General features: G+C 33.3%; 1 protein-coding gene across 2 annotated transcripts in view; it reads right to left on the bottom strand.

The window, feature by feature from the left end:
- PDS5A (PDS5 cohesin associated factor A) overlaps nt 1–17,157 on the bottom strand; it is a 76,622-nt gene that overhangs the window by 34,081 nt on the left and 25,384 nt on the right. For both annotated transcript variants that reach the window (XM_085322905.1, XM_085322906.1), the window contains exons 2-10: nt 15,235–15,438; nt 14,797–14,883; nt 13,898–13,995; nt 13,266–13,392; nt 9,536–9,616; nt 7,932–8,072; nt 6,719–6,834; nt 5,848–5,942; nt 4,840–4,985 (exon numbers count right to left, since the gene is read on the bottom strand). In XM_085322905.1, coding sequence (XP_085179031.1) covers nt 4,840–4,985; nt 5,848–5,942; nt 6,719–6,834; nt 7,932–8,072; nt 9,536–9,616; nt 13,266–13,392; nt 13,898–13,995; nt 14,797–14,883; nt 15,235–15,438 — 1,095 coding nt within the window. The remainder of the gene's footprint in view (nt 1–4,839; nt 4,986–5,847; nt 5,943–6,718; nt 6,835–7,931; nt 8,073–9,535; nt 9,617–13,265; nt 13,393–13,897; nt 13,996–14,796; nt 14,884–15,234; nt 15,439–17,157) is intronic.

Raw genomic sequence — 17,157 nt, 5'->3', positions numbered from 1 at the left:
AAAGCACAAGTAACAAGGCAAGATAGTAATGGATTTGATAGTGCAGAGCATRACACTTCATTTCACATTCAGCTATACTTTTCTAATGTACAACTATTACTTCATCACATCTACATGACACAGAAAGGATAGCAAAGCTATTGTCAGAAGACAAGGAAGGATTAGAAAAAGTGATTCTAGAAAATTTAAGCCTAAAATGAAAGCTGGGTACTTAACAAGGAGAGCTATGAAAGGAAGTSTGGGTTGCTGACAGATTTCCAAATCACTGGAACTGCTGTAGATGGGACAAGCCATGAGGATGCAGAAATACAGTTTCACACAGAACATGGGWGATCCTGGACAGCACCCTCACAGAATGCTTAGATATACCACAGAATCAGTCCCAAAAGAGGAAACAGATAGAAAAAAGAATAAGGTGCTATAGAAAATTAAAGTTTGAAGAGCAGACAGTAAGGTAAGAGATGAAGATGAATGAAAATAAAGGGGAAAGGAATAATCATACCAATAAAGATAACCTTAAAAAGTACTATTTTGATTTAGGTAACAAAAGAATTCTGATGATCTTAGACAAAGCCTTTTTCAGTTAATTTGCATAATTAAATTCCTTCGCTAAAGACTAGTGCTGGGTTAAAAAAAACTGTTATCTAAAGCTCAATATAATCCCTTCTCTGTCAGAATAGCTAATCTCCTACTTTCCACAGAGTCAGGAATTTAGAAGTCCTAAAATCTTCCTCCTTCAGCGGGTGAAAAAGCACAACTTTTTACRCACACAGAGAAGGAAGAGTTAAAAGTAATACATGCAGGAGGATGATGAAAGACAAATAGAAGAATGGGAATCTGTTCCTTCAGTTTCTCAGGCTACAGCTTCTCCCTTCACATCTTCATGTCGATGACATAAAAGTCTGTTCTCATAAATGGACAAGGTCTCTAGACCACCAGGGCTGTTTAGGGAAACAGGAACATAAGTCAGCTTTCAAAAGCTGTCCTATATTTTTTATGTTCTAGATGCTATTCCAACTTAATAGAAATGTACCTGAATCATCTTTGCTACACCCTTCTGGTAAGTTGGCAAGAGCTTCAGAGAGAGAACAACTCACTTAATAAATTAAAAACTTTTTTTTTTTTTTTTTTAATCTCCTAGAAATAACTAAAATGATCTGAGTCAATGAAGACTCTGGAAAAACTCTAGGGATAGTGCTCCAAAGAAAAATTCTTATCAAAGACTGTATTCCATTTTGGAAAACATCTGTTCACAGAGTTAATTTTCCAACAGCAGAAATAAAGATGGATTTGAAAACTCTAGTTTTTGTTTATTTGTTTGAAATAGCTGTAATCATTGCACAAATGCCAATACAGACCAAGCCTATTAAGGATATTTTTTAAAAATTGCAGTACTGTCTTTCAGCCATGAACTTTTGCCCTAAGAAAGTCAATAGTCTTCTTTCCCTAACACTGTGTCCTTTACTAACACTATGTTGATTAAAATATGGCCAGCAGAAAAATTACATTGCATAAGTGGTGTAACAGTTTGTATGCCTTAAACTTAAGGTGTTCTAGATTTCACATTGTTTTATAAAGGAAAAAGACAGGTTAAATTAGTGCGTTAAAACCATCAGTGTTTTATTTCAGCATCTGACAAATATTCTTTTTATTGTAAAATCTATACTCATTTGACATATGACTGCAGGCGCAATAAAAATTAGATGAAGTCAAACTGATGAAGACACAACACATACAAGTTTGCAATAGATTTATCAAAGGGGAATCCGACTACGAGAGGTAAATACAGTTGGCAGAAGATCAAGTCCTTAAAAAACAGAAGAATAATTGCATAATGTACTATAAGTCTGGTATCGAGAAAGTCTGATATAGAAATAAGGAGGAAGTTACAACAAAGTATCAGCGTTGCTCTCCCAATTTGAAAAAAAAATCCTTAAAAGAATTAAAATAATGAAGGTTTACAGCTGCCTGATATTCACTATAATGCAATTTAATTGTATTTTCAAAAGCATACTACAGTCTTAAAGCCTACCTCAAATTGCTAAGTACTCTCTGTAGTCGTTTCTAGTGAATCCTCAATTTTCATTTTTCCTCAGGATATAGTTTCATTAAAGGTATCTCTAGAGATTTTTATAATAGAAACGTCACTTAGAGGTGAAATCATTCTTTGCTGATGAACTTCCAAAAAGGTACCTGACCTCCAACCACACAATCTATCATTAAACCTATGGCTGATGGGGAATCACAAAATCAAACATACTAGGAGCATTAATGAGTACCACAATAGGTTTAAGGCTGTATGAACTGAAAAATCCTGCCACTCTAAAAACAAGCATTACAGCTGTACTACTGACCCCTTGCCACAGACGGTGACATGCTAAACGAGAAAGAGATACTATGCAGAATATGCAGCAGCAATCATTCCATTCTGATGAGGTGAAAATCCTGGTGGGAAGTCATGGTTACTAACAAAAAACTAWCAATTTTTAGATATCGTAAATGACTTATTTTGGGTTGTTTGGTTAATYGCTCAAAGAAGAAGAAAGTGGTCTTAATCACTTCTGACCACCTGTGTGAGGTCAACCCCCGGGACAACTAATTGAAGTGCCACTTTGTGAACACAACCTGCCCAAAAATCAGCTTTTCTGTACGTATGAAGACAATACCTTTTTTTCAAAATCTGCCATAGCAGCATTCTAATTTGAAAAGGCAAGCAACATCAAAAGGATAAAGTTATTAAAAAAAGAATTAAAGAGGCTACCTAGAATGGTGTGGTTCATAGAAAAGTTACTTCCTATCAAAAAGGAACAAAAAAATCAACGTGGTTACACAGTAAAGTCTGCTATTAAAACATCATGTTCCAAAAAGTATAGAACCACGACCAAAATAGTTTGAACAGTAAAGAGTATAAACTCTGGCAAGTAGAATATGAATCTTTGAAATCCTTGATAAAGCATGCAAATAATCTGAGAACCAAATTACTGAAGGCATACTAATTAAACACTTTTACCAAAGACTCTTGAATCAGGGAGTCTTCTCAGACTGCTTGTAGGGCGGATAGACAGCCAACATTTATTCTATGGAAAAGTCCGAGGAGGTTTCTTAAATTTAAGTGTCATTAAAAGATGTTATAGCATGAATCAATAAAATGAACAGTAACAGAATCATTAAGAGCAAATGACTTCTTAAGACCATCCATTACTTCTACAGGAATTCAGAAATGATGCATCAAATACAACTATTCTATTATTGTGATCTGTCACGTACTGTTTATGAAACCAAAAGGAATAAAAAGTAGCAAAAGTGAAACTAATTTTTTTTAAAAGGGATTCAAGAGGAATRGAGTACTGTACATCAGAATATCTGCCTTTGAATGAGCAAAGAGGTTGAAACAAAACAACGACAACAAGGAGAAGGCACTGAAGAAAAACTACGTTATGGCTATGAGTCACTAGAGTTTATATAGAAGGAAGTCACGTCTAACAAAAAAAATTTGTCGTCAGACTCACAAAAACGTCAGTAAAATGGATGTGGATTCTTAAAAAAAAATCCAGTAAAGTTTCACATCAGAGGAACATAAAATGAAAATCTTGTTGTGAGTTAATTATTAACTAAACCACAGGAAACAAAGGGCATAAATAAATGGTTGGTTTTCACAACAAAAGGAAACTACAGATGGAGTCAAAAGGGAACTGTACTTAAGACATTAAAAATTATTAGAAAATAAACTGAATAGTAAGTATAAAATTTGCTGGTATTAAATTTTTGAGGATAGTTAAACCTAGTATTACAATGAAGAGCTACAGAAAAACATCATGCTACTGAACTGTTAAAATAATAGAGATTCACTCTAAAGTCAGGGTTTTCTAACCTGTATCAACTCTCTATGCATTGTGTTGGGCATCTCAAATTATTCAGATAAGATACTGAAGTCAATGTGGATGTTCTCTGAAACTGTAAGCTCAGTACTCAGAGGCATTTTAAGAGACAAATAGAACGTTAAAGAATAGAAATTAAATTTTTATGACAATGAATGTATACAACATGGTACATTTCCCGAATACCATGGCCAAGTCTGGTCATCTAGGCTGCAATAGGATATAGAACAACCAGACAAGAATGATCAGACATATGCAATAACCTCTGTTTACATGGAAGTTAATCAGATGMTTCTTCACCTTGGAAAGCAGATTAGGGTGAAGAGATATGGTATACATATAAATAATCATAAATGGGATAGAGAACAATTATTTATTTCATGTAACACAAGAATTAGGGGATAAACTTGTCTGATAATTTCACTGGTTAAAACAAATACATGAAGTTACTCGTTCCACACATGTATTAAATTGCATTAAATCTGAACTTACTGATGCAGATAGCATGGACACTTACAAAGTACAGATTCAAGAAACAACTTGACAAACTCATAGAAGAAAGTTCCATCAAAAGCTATGATGGACATAATCAAGTAGATTTAAGAAATTCTTAGATCACAAATTGCTGGAAGCCAGAATTGACCACTCTGAGAATTACACCAGCCTACAAGAACTTTCAGTCTAGATCTATATGGCTATTCTTATATTCTTACAATATGGTAGTGTTTCTCACAAAACAATGATCTTATTTCCTTGATAACATGTATATTGGTGTCTTCATAACATGGTATATTCATGAAGATGCTCTGGTAAGAAAAGTATTTTTGCCACAGCATTATAGTTAATAGTCATCTGTAAGATGATCTGTTTTGGTGGTGGTGGTGGTGGGGTTGTTGTTGTTTTTGCTTTTATCATTTGTATGAGAAGTAAACATTACTGAAAATAAAGTATTAAAACTTACCCGTTTGTCTAGCGTTCTTTCCCTTACAAAGCCAAGCAGCTGGTCATTCACTAAAGAAAGATCTCTCTTGCCTGCAGTAATAATTGTAACGATAACATCATGTCGAATGGCTTCCTCTGGGTCATGTGATCTAACCTTTAAATACTCTGTTATGATCAGAAAGAATGAATAACTTAGTTTTCTTTGTGTAGATATGAGGTCTTTCAACTTCCAAATAATTGTCATTCACACATAATATAATCTATTAAACATGGAACTGCTTGAAAGAAACAGCTGTTCTAGCATTTTTTACGTTAAATATTAAAAAATATCTTAGGTAACGTTAAATATGCAAGGATTGTAAAAGGGAATAGCTTTTTCAATCGTTTTTCAACTCAATGAAGTGAAATAAAATTGATTAGAATATACTGAAAATATTACAAAACAAGCAAGAAAAAAAAAGACACACTTACTCCCAAAGAGTTAATAAAATAAATAATAAATTAAAAACACAGAAAATCACTGAGAATTAGTTTGCATTGAAAAAAAACAGTATTTAAGTTAAGACTGAAATTCAGCTCATAATTAAATGATGCTGAGCTAAAGGAAGAGACTCCATGTTTTAGAGAAGCACAGTGGCATTTTCTAAAGTCAGTGGAAGAGGGTACTAGTGAACATATTGACAATTTTTGAAGATATTATTCAATATGTTGCACAAATACTTGCTTTGATAGGCAGAAAATTTCACTAGGATCTGACAATACTTAAAACTCATTCTACCGTGGATAACTTCTAAAAGCTATCTTTACAAGACTCACAGTCCTAGAAAGTCCATGTAATGTCACCACCTCCTCTGTCTTTCTAGTTACTAGCATTTGTCTTGTGTAGCAGCTACTCATTAGTTAATTCTTCTACCCAGCAGTCAACTTGGACTTAACACGTTAACACTATACTGCTATGTATAGAAATAATTACATTCTCCCTTGCTCATTTCTTATGTTATTCTAAACCCTCATATTAGTATCTTACCGGTGAGATCTTTTGCTAAGTCTGGATGGTTCATTAAACAGTGACTGGCGAATTTCACACTCTCTAATCTCACAGGCACATGAATATCATTGAACCTAGAGGAAGAAATGATGATGAACATTAATTTTTAATTAGTCTTGCAAATCAAGATTATTCTCTATGTAGTAACATATGTTGATAATAAGCCTCATTAACTATGAAAATACTTTTAGAAGGCAAAATACTACATAAGAAACTTTTCAAATTTATCTCTATAATGTACCTCAACCATACAAAGTTATATACTATTTCTTGTGATACTAAGTACAACTGAAATGCAAGGGTGAAAATGTTATATGCAGATTAAATGCTGGCCTACTGGACTTCATCTATCAACTTTTGAACATAATTCTCCATAGGCTATAAAGACTATTGATCTTTATTTACATATATGAAACTATAAATATATAAATCTCCACAGAATAGGTACCATTTGAAAACATTCACTTAACTACTGAATTTTTATATTTACTAAAAAGAAAATATTCAGTCAGAATTCCACATAAAAGAGGCAGAGTTGCAGATACAGTTAAATGGTATAAAATTCTAGACAATGTTGTTATATCTATTTTGTGAATTTTGCTGTATACCTGATGTTGCTGTATCTCTAATCTGTATTTCCATATCTGACAACAATATAGCAATTATTCAAGTATTTTTTTCTAGAATATAACTTAAGCAACTCTCTATTTTAAAGATTTAACACGTGAACTTGCTGTCCAAATACAAAAAATTCGATCCTCTGAAAACACAAAGAAAGATACAGTGCTATTTGTACTGAATTTTCCTTATAAAGAATACAAATTCAGAAGTCTATCCGTAGTTCTCTTACCTCCCAAGAAAGCACTGCCAAAGAGGACGATTTTGTGTGGCCAGGTCAGAATCTTTAGAACCAAAGAGTTTAGCCAGAAGTCGAACAACAGCCAAGCGCTCTTCTCCATCATTGCTCTAAAAAACAAAGTGAAAAGGAAACTGTAAATCATTACCTGAAATATCCTAATAATAATTTCTATCTTCCTTTCTCTTCTGTTTTTATAAATTAGATTAAAATGTGAGTATTAACTAACTTCTGATAACCCCCAGTCTTCCTATGCAGATCATTAGATGAGTATGAAAAAAAACATACAAATACCTAAAATTAATGTAACATACCACAGCCACTTATCAGACGCCTGTATTTTGAAAGTTTCCTTCTTTCATAAGCTGTACATACCACAGATTGAGTAATGGGCATCTCTAGCAATTTTGACAATCAATGATCTAATTTTTTTGTTATAAAATATATGTTAGCACATTTTTGTGTGGAAAATTAGACAGCAATCAAGTAGACATGCACAATTAAAACAAAAGACATTTAGAATATAATTTCCTTGGATATTTACTTTTTGTTTATTTTCGTTTGCTGTCACCATACCCATTATAATATATATAATAAACAGGTAACTCTTGCTCCTGTTAAGTTACAATCTCATGAAAAAAAAAAGTTATTTAATCATAAAACCCAAACAAAAACCACAAACAAAAGCAAAACTAGGATAAACGATAAATTATTTCCAAGGATGCTATTCATCCTTTCAAACAAGTCAGCTGACTTACCAGTTGATTATGACATATCTGAGAAAATATTTAGGAATACTTTCCTCTACTATTAAAGTATTATTTCACCCAAGGAAATTCTGCAAACCAATCTTGAAATCTGGCACTCTTGCATTTCATGCGATAAACCAGCCACAGTCTAACAACTTAATACATTTTGGTGAAATCCAAAGGCTAAGTATATATAACATTTACGTTAGATCATACGTATTTATCATCATAAAGACTACATATTTTGTATGTATGCATAATACATATTTGCAAACACAAAGTACACAGTTGTATACAACTTTTCAATATCCCTGTTTAAAATTATGTTAACTTTTAAAGCAAAATGGTAAGTATAAAAGCTCTATCAATCCAATAAAATGCTTATTAAATCTACAGATCTATACACTTTAATATTCATTTAAATTTTATTGCTTGTCTAACGCTAYATTGTAACCTACCTTAAGTTTGAATTCAAGCTGTGGCATGACAGACAGCAATAAATGAGGGTCTATGGCAAAAAGCTCTTGTATCAAGTCAAATACGTGTTCTGATAAGTCGCTTACTGAAGATTTTCCCAGTACCAGAACCTGGTTAAAAAACTAAAATACAAACATTATTAATTAACAGATTTGTCTTAAYGCAAATACTAATTATTTTTAAACATAATATGATTTATATTTAATCATAATAGAAGRTACTCAATGCACATTGTTCATTAGATCAAAAAATTTCACCCCTACAGTTTTGGCTCAAGCAAATCAAAACCAAACATCCTTTATAATTCAGTTCTATTACTTCCATCAAGACCAACTGGTTCAAAATAAATTGATAATTTAAAATAGCAATGGAACTCATCTACTCCATTCCACCCACCCCAAGCAAAATAACAGGTAATAAAAGAATTATTCATTTAAAATGCATAATCATACATTTTGAAGTTGAGAACAATTTTACTGTCTTATTTTTAGTTGTCTTAAAATTCAAAGAAATCCAAATTGAAGACGATTATGTGGTGAAAAATAAGCTTATCTATTTTTACTCAATTCTAAAGAATGGCACCAATTTATAATAGGTCTTGTGATAATTGACAGTAATGTATTAAGTATAAGGTGCTTAGTGATCTATCAGAGAAAAACAAAGTAGCCTAAGGTATGAATAATTTCTCCTGTATTTGTACAATTTTAATATGCATAATATACTCCCTCTTAGATACTGTGGATTAATATTATTATTTGAGTAGTGAAAAAAATGGTACAAAGCTATTTTACACTTGAATAAGAATGTAAGAAGAACAGTATTAACTAACTCAAAGATCACTCTATCCACTATCCTGCTCCCAGCTAGAATAACTACAAAAGCTTTAAAAAAAATGGGATTTGGAAAGTGGTACTTGTTAGTGAAACTCCCTTAGCTTTTAAATAGTTACTGATTAATCTTTCAATAATTTGTCTAATTTCCCCTCTTAACCTACTTTGACTTTTAAGAATCAGTGCTTCAGCATGAAGGAAGACAACAGACCGAAACAGCCCACATTCTCTACAAGACTGAAGTAGCTGTATATTTTAATAGTTAGAACATATTACTGATATTCAACAGAAGGAACTACAGTAGCTGGGAGTCTTCTAAGAAACTAAATTCTTTAAGGCTCAGTAAAACAAGCTTAGGCTAGACAAAGTCTAGTAAAGAACTGAGTGAAATATTTCATCCTAAAGCTAGAATAAAACAAAGATAACTGGATGCCAGACATATGAACTACTAACAATTCATTTTGTTGCAATAGGATTTTTTGGTACAAAAGACAGGCCATCTATATTCCCAGTCTAGATTTAGATGCTTAACTTTAGACCAAGGTAGATAAAAATTAATTTCCTCTTTAGTTATTTTAAACACCTCACACATTTCTTTAACAAGCAAGTTAGGAATATCCTATTTGGAAAATTATATTCTTGTAGTTTCATTAAACGTGTGAGCTTTATAAAAATTACTCTTTCAAACAAACTTGTAATAAATCAAGAGAGTAAGAAGAACACAGTAGTTAACATGAATGAATCAATTTACGTACATTGGCAATACATGGTTCAATGGTCTGGACTGTCCTTTTCAGCAGGACTTTTGCAAGATCAAATGCTTGTTTATTAAGGTTCTGAAATAAAGAAAAAAAATCAAAATTTAAAGGCTTACAATCTACTTCAGATGTCTTTACTTCTCTTTCTCAAACTTAGAGCACATTTTTGGAAAGGCATGTTGTACCACAAACTATTTGTTTTCAAAGCTATCAAAGTTCATTTATGTTAATTACACAACTGCAGACTTACAAAAATCTTTGAAATAGTTTTTCACAACTTAAAAAAGAAAAAAATAATCTACACCAATCACGCCACTTCTCACACATTCTTCTAAGAGTTTATAGCTCTGGTTGTTACCTTTATTGATGAATATAATAATTGATTGATATGATAATAAAAAAAATTCTTCACTTAAAATGTTAAGATTTTGAAGAAGAATTGCCATACCTTTATATTTTGGTAAATATCATGCACCAAATTTGCCATACTGTTGAAAAATGAATTAGTATAACTTACTATACATATTCTTTAAAGACTTTTTTTCCCCTCACATACTCATTAAGGGCACCCTCTGAGACAGCCCATGAAAAACACCTAAACTTGGGGTATAGTTAGCTGTAGATAAATGTCTGATTGCAACACAACAAATCTCCACACTGTTTTTATTTCTCTCAAGCAAGACAAGAAATGCAAGAGCACATCTGAAAAATGTTACTGTCCCAAATCTTCACAATATCCAATATGTAGTATCTCATCCCATCTAGGGATTATTGCAGCTTGAAGAAAAATAAAGAAAGAAAAAAAAAAAAAGGTGGATTAGATGATTACCTTAAAACTACAAACTACTGTAGGGGGRAAAGAAAAAAGAAAAGAAAAAAAACAGGTAAAACCTAAGGATAACTGATTCTCGGAAAGTCAGTATTTGGCAAGTCTACACTGAGAATGACTTTCCCAAGTTCTTCTAGTTGATGAGCTGACAACTAGAAAGATAGCTCTCATCGACTGACAGTAAAGAGAAACAAAGGTCCAAGGGCTCAAACAAAGAACTCCCTAGTCACAATAGCRCTAAATTGATTTCTCATGATATAACGTAGGCAGATATGTATAAACTCTTCTAATTCTTACTGCCATAGAACGTGGAACAGATTTTTTTCCAAACTAGATCACAATGAGATTCTTGTTGGCAGGTAAGTCCACATTAAAATAAAGGACTGCCAACCTCATTGTTCATATAGGAAAAGGATTAATTGCTGTGAAGTCTTCCCCCCACCCCCCGCCACAACAGATCTCCTTCTGTATTTGTTATCTATCCAGTGTCTTCAGCAAGAAACTGCAAGAACGTTGATTCCAGCTGCAGAATCCAGCTGTTCTACAAGACCAGGTCCAGTATAACTAACATGGTGATGGACTGTTTTATACATAGGTTCACTAGAGCTAAAAGTCTGTATAAATAAATAAATAAATAACAAATACTAATTCTGTTAGGCAGAATATAAAGCCTTGAAAGTCTGGATTGGTCACAACACAGAGGATGCAGAAAAAAACCCACTGATTTTAAATACACAAAATACATGTTTTTAAGAAATAACCTTGACAGAGTCTGGAAAAAAAAATCACTAAATAGACTAATGAAAGTATTAGTTTTAAAGTTAATAAAAAAAGAACTACAGCCTGATGTCATGCATCTTCTGAGCAAGATATGATGTGCCATACCGCAATTCCAAATCCATGCTTACCAGAGTAGAGCCACGCTGCCCACAGAGAGATGAACAATGTATAGCAAAGCTACTTTAGTGATAAGAGAAAAGTACAAATGAATGTAATTTAGATGCTGACGTAGACTATACTTCATGCCTAGGTACTGATATGTATCTCTGTGTGTGTGTGTGTGTGTGTGTGTGTGTGTGTGTGTGTGTGTGTGTGTGTGTGTGTATTAATTGCAGTATTGTCTCATACAGTGCAAGAGAGTTTACAGATCTAAAATGGAACAGAATACAGTTCCTTTATAAAGATAGAACTTCCATTAAATATAATAATCCACCCACATTTACATCTCTATTATGTAATAACAATGGTTACTATTCAATTACTTTGCATGGACGTAAAAGTATTATTATTATTACATATCCTGWACAAGAAAATATACTATGCTTTTCATGCTATGTTGCTTCTGATTTACATACCTATGGACATACAATTGATATAATCACAGAATTTCCTAGGAGATCTGTGCATGAAAGGAGAACATAATTACTGCAGTCAAACTCTGCCATGCAGAGCAGACAGAAAAAATTTTTCCTATTTTTAAAACTACCACATGAAGCAGTAGTTTAAGTTCTACTATTACAGGAAACAAAATAGTCAAAACAGAGACCAAATACCAAGCAAAGTATAATACTGAGCACAGATTACAGAGCATTACTTGCTCAGTCAGGATGGCCAAGAGTCAGTAAGACTAGCCACTACTGGTCGAAGATATTTTAAAATGGAGTACATTCCAATATATTTTTCCATTTCCCTTAAAGAAATACTTATACTAATTTTACACAGAAACTGAAAAAAAATTAATCTGCAGTCCTAGAAAAACTAAAATTCGCTTTAAAGGAGTCTTAACTGCAAACAGTTACATCCCTTCCTCATTGTGTTGACGAAGAACAGAGTTAAGGAAGGTCATATACCTAAGCTATCAGTTCCCATATCTGAACATGTTTGAATTCATACTAAATAGGATTCGAACTTCYTGAGTAATAAATATTAATTTCAAGAATAATTTTTAACATCTGCATAATATTATTCTGTCAAGTTTACCTCTTCCTCTTATCAGAGCCTTACTTGAGAATTCCCTTCATTAGGCAAAATTATATTATTAAACTAACAGTAATTTGCCTACACCAAGTAGTCACAACTCTCTGTTGAGTTATACAAGGTTTACCAGATCTCTGCATCCACAGACCAGTGCCCACCACTGTTTATAGTATCACTCAGCTACACTGTTTTTTTTCCACTCTCGGCCTCTACTCCCTTTATCCTGCTTAGAAACAACTTGCAAAGAATAAAGAGTCCTTTTGGAAATCTGCTTTAATTGTTCTGAATAAAAAAGGCCTTCCCTCTTGTTAACAATTAATAGGCCACCATCTCATTACTGTCAATAAAAAGGAGCCAATACAATGGTATTCCCATCTCACGGTCACTCACAGAAGAATGTAGAGTACTAAAGGCAACCCCAACTGAACTAAAAACCCTATTACACTTTAGGTAATAGTTAAGCTTACAAAGAGAAAAATGGGAAAGGCATTGGGGAAAAARGGACGGGGAGAGAAGCCTGACTGTCAAGCTGAGGCAAGCAGCAAGTTGCCACAGAAGACTCGTTTCATTTTGGTGAAGTCATGCTTTTTTACAGGTAATCAAAATACTTCACATCTTTGCAATAAAAACAAACTTAAAATCCTTTCTTATTAAAATRCTAAATTTGCTTGGAGATACTTAGTTTCTGTGCGAATACACAGTTCACAAGGTGGTAAGTAGATGGAATCTCTTGATACCAAGTAATGCAGACACAGATGAGGACTAGCACCAAGTAATTCTCAAAGTGAATTTTCAACCCACTCTTACAAGACTGGAAAAAACTGCAGTTATGATGGTCTCAAGTGCATGAAGAGAAAAGCAATAAACAACATTCAATAGAAATAACTGTTTTAATAGTGTATCATATTTTACTTTGCAGACCTTGTGTGCAGGAATGAGGTTAATCAGAATGGAGTCCAACAGCTCCTGAGTTACTCCATCGCCTTCCATGATGATAGAACTCATCAAATCTAGCATATGCATTTGTACCTTCTGGTTGTGACTATTACTAAGAAGATAAAGAACATGCTCATTAATAAGTTTTCAGACACTGACAAATACCAACAGCACTTTTAAGAACAAATGGATGAATACCTAACACTGTTTAGCTTGCACTCACCCTTATTCTGCACATATGATTAAACCACTTTAATTGACTGTTCTGTTTTGTAAAGCTTCAAGACCTAAAGCACTCTAGCTTAACTTTAAGAGGAGAAACAAAACAGACAAACAAGGAACCAGTCATGGGAATACAACTRTAGATAAATGAGTCAAAATGAAGTATAACTTCCTAATGTAGACAAGAAATTTATAAAAATCAGTAACAGTCTACTCTTAGAAACACATCCCTCTAGAGTGCGAATCATGTGCCTTCAATTGCTTTCCTTAAATCTCCTCATTAGGAGTCTTGTTCTGTTGAGATCTATACATCTGTATACTAGGTAACGATTCAGTCTACCCCCAAAACTGATTATATTTTGATAGTTTAATACAATTGAAATAATTCAACTTACTTGATAACTGAAAAAAGAGTCCTAAAAAGCTGAATAAAAATTTCATTGCAATCTTCCAACTCAAAGCAGATGTTGTAAGATTTAACCCAAGCTAAATTCTAAAACAAAAATGGGATATTCAAATTATGGAATTACAACTTTGCATTAAGTCACATAAATAAGATTATGCTGATTTTGTATTTAAAGAAAAATACTATAAAATAGATTGTAAACCCCTTAGGAAAACAGACTGCATATCTGCTTTGCATGTATACATCTCTTAACACAAAGGGGCTTTGTAATATACATTTAGATGAAAACTAAAGAATAATCCAATCTCACATGCAAAAGCAGATCAACAGAATCTGTTACTATAATAAGGCCATACCTCTAGACTCTTATCTTCCTCATGCTATAAAATGCTATAGTTTGAAAAATTAATAAAAYGCTTATAAACAAGATTTTCTGTTTCTGCATGCACACTGATAAAAATCAAACTTTTTTTTGGTCAAGAATAGATTTTTCTAATGTTTTTAAACCAAAATCTTATATTCCTTCCCCTGCAATCAATATAAGCACATTTGCATTTTAATTGCCATTTGAAATTCTCTCTTGACAAGGTAATAAAACCTTAAGGGTGCATGATACAAAAAAAAAAAGAATATATAAAATTGTAAGAGAAAGGCTAAATGCTAATAAATATCAATCATTTTAACATGCCCTCAACTATAGGAAGCAGGGACTTATTAAACGCTAACTGAATTATAACAGCTACAAGAAGCAGTACACTGAACTTTAACTTGTTGGTGTAATATATAAAATAAAATAAAATTTCAAGGTATATTGCCACATACAAAATCTGATTACACTTCTTAGGTTCACAGAGCAAATATCATTTATTGAAAGTTACAATATGTTACCTCTAACAAGTAAAAGTATCTGTTAAATTGAGGGCTCTTCGTGTCCTCCAAGCCTTTTAATTGTCTTGTAATAAACAAGAATATGTCCTGTTAAACAAAAATGACAAAGTGTTTACAAACTTGTTTCAGCAGAGTATACAAATATAATCCTTTGTTAATGACATCTACCAAGTTTTCCAAACTCATGAAATTAAAATGTTAAATTGTCTTTCGTAAGACACTGACAGAAAAAAATCACCAACACAGATATTGCTAGGTCTATTATTCCTTTATAGGAACAACTTTGAAGTACCATATTGACTGACAGGACTAAAGCAACATCTCTACTAAAATGGAACACAAAAATAAATGCAAGTAAAAAAAAAAGATTTTTAACTCATTCCTTTGTTGTGCTTAAAAAAGTTATGAAGAAGGGCTTTATTTTCTAAACTATTTTACCTTAAGTTTGTCATGGGAAGTATATGGAGCTTCAGGAGCATAGATTCGAAAGATATCAGCCAAACAACATGCTACAAGAAGGCGCACATCTTTATTGGGATTCCTGAGGAAGAATTCAGATGCAAGGTGCAAGGCTAATGGGAGATACTGCTGTTTCTCATCTTCTGAGTCCTGGTCCATATCCATGAAGGTTTTTACCACCATCTGAAAAATAACAAAAACAACAACAACAAAAAAATCAAATGCATCCAGCTTTTATTCCTAATTACTAAACAATACTTCCTTAAAGGATATAACACTAGCAATACCTGTTATTACAGCATTGCTTTTTTTTGTTGTTGCAACACACAGCTGAAAAGAGAAGTATTAGCCTGATATTTAAAGGCTTATTGCATCTGACATTTGAAATTAAGACACTGAATTGTGCTTTGCAGCCCTGCATATTTTTCGAGTCTTGACCTGGGGGGCAGCACAGAAATTGCTATACACTGACGAAGTTGGACATGGCAGCACTTCTGCATCAAAGCAGTCCACATCAAAGTGTGGACTTCTGTCAGTGTGGACACTCTGAGAGGCTGCAACTCATCACAGCCATCTGGGCTAACATACAGGCTGCAATATAATGCAGCTGCTTCATTAGCTATATTGGAGGGAGCCTAAGTGGGCAGTCTTACACTTTGGCTATACCAACGCACAGAGCTCAAGAATTGCTTTATATATGCACAATCCTTTTATCTTGTTTAAAGGGACCAGATACTGGACAACGCTCTCATCCCTTATGAGAAATATGTCTGACTCTGCAGATTTACTCCTCCTGCATGCTCCAAACTGTACCTATATCCTTATCTATATAACAAACAAAATCAATTGCCCATTGTTTCCCCGTTCCTTCTAGCACAGCAAAAATCTGTTCCTGTGAAGTGTTTATTTTTAATTATGTTTTAATTAACTGAGGTTGTACAATTTAACAYAATGACCTGGCAAAACTGGAAGTGAAAACTTAGTTTGAAGAAACAGAAGTTACAGGTTTAACTTTTGGAATAGGACTCACTCATGGACTATGAGGACTCCTAGGATGTTAGCGCAGGACTAGGAGTTGTGCCACAGAGTTTTAGTATGATCTTGGTCAAGTCAGTCTTTGTGTCCATTTCTCCACATCACTAGAGTATCCTTCGAGTTAAAATTGTGAAGGACAGATATTACGTACCAATAACACTTAGTATACATACACACGTTAAAGAGAAATACTAAAGAAAATATTGAAGGTCCTGAAAGGCCAAATTTGGCCTGCAGAATATTAAGAGTGAAACAACAGACTGAGCTTACACAGCTGACAAACACATTTCCCAGGCTTACTATAATTTTTTTGTTACTACGTCACTCAAATGATAATGAGATTGCTCCTCCGTTATTAAGCATGCCACTGCTTCCAATATGAGAACACTGTCTTTCAGCTTTACTTCCTCTCTGAGTTTTGGAGCCTAGTTTTAAATACAGCAAACCTTATAAATGAAAAATCAACATTTGACAGCAATTGGTCCTGTATTGTATCACTTAAAATTCCTCCTCAATTTCTATAAATGCACAAGTTTATCTTCTCATCAAGCAACAAAGAGCAAGGCCAGCATCAAGGCTAGGTGAGGGGGTGTCAAAAAAGAACTTAACAGCCAATGCCCATAAAATCCCAAATTCTACCTGCATTGGCTTGTTTTCCTAAAGGGATTCTGCAACTACACTTAGAATCATTAGCTGAAAGGACWAAAACAAACTCCTGTCAAACTTGTTTTCACATCTTTTTTACTGACAGCACAAGTCTGTGACAGCATCACAGATCACCTGTCCTCCCTAGATGCAGGATAACAATAAATAAATAAATAAATAGAGTAACAGTCTTCAAAACCGGAACAGATTCATTCAATACAG

Source organism: Rhea americana, unplaced genomic scaffold, assembly GCF_003343005.1.
Source record: "Rhea americana isolate MKP2758 unplaced genomic scaffold, rheAme1 scaffold_8, whole genome shotgun sequence".
NCBI classification, from domain to species: Eukaryota; Metazoa; Chordata; class Aves; order Rheiformes; family Rheidae; genus Rhea; species Rhea americana.
Note: the sequence above shows the minus strand (reverse complement) of the source record. Positions and strands in the feature narration are given on the sequence as shown.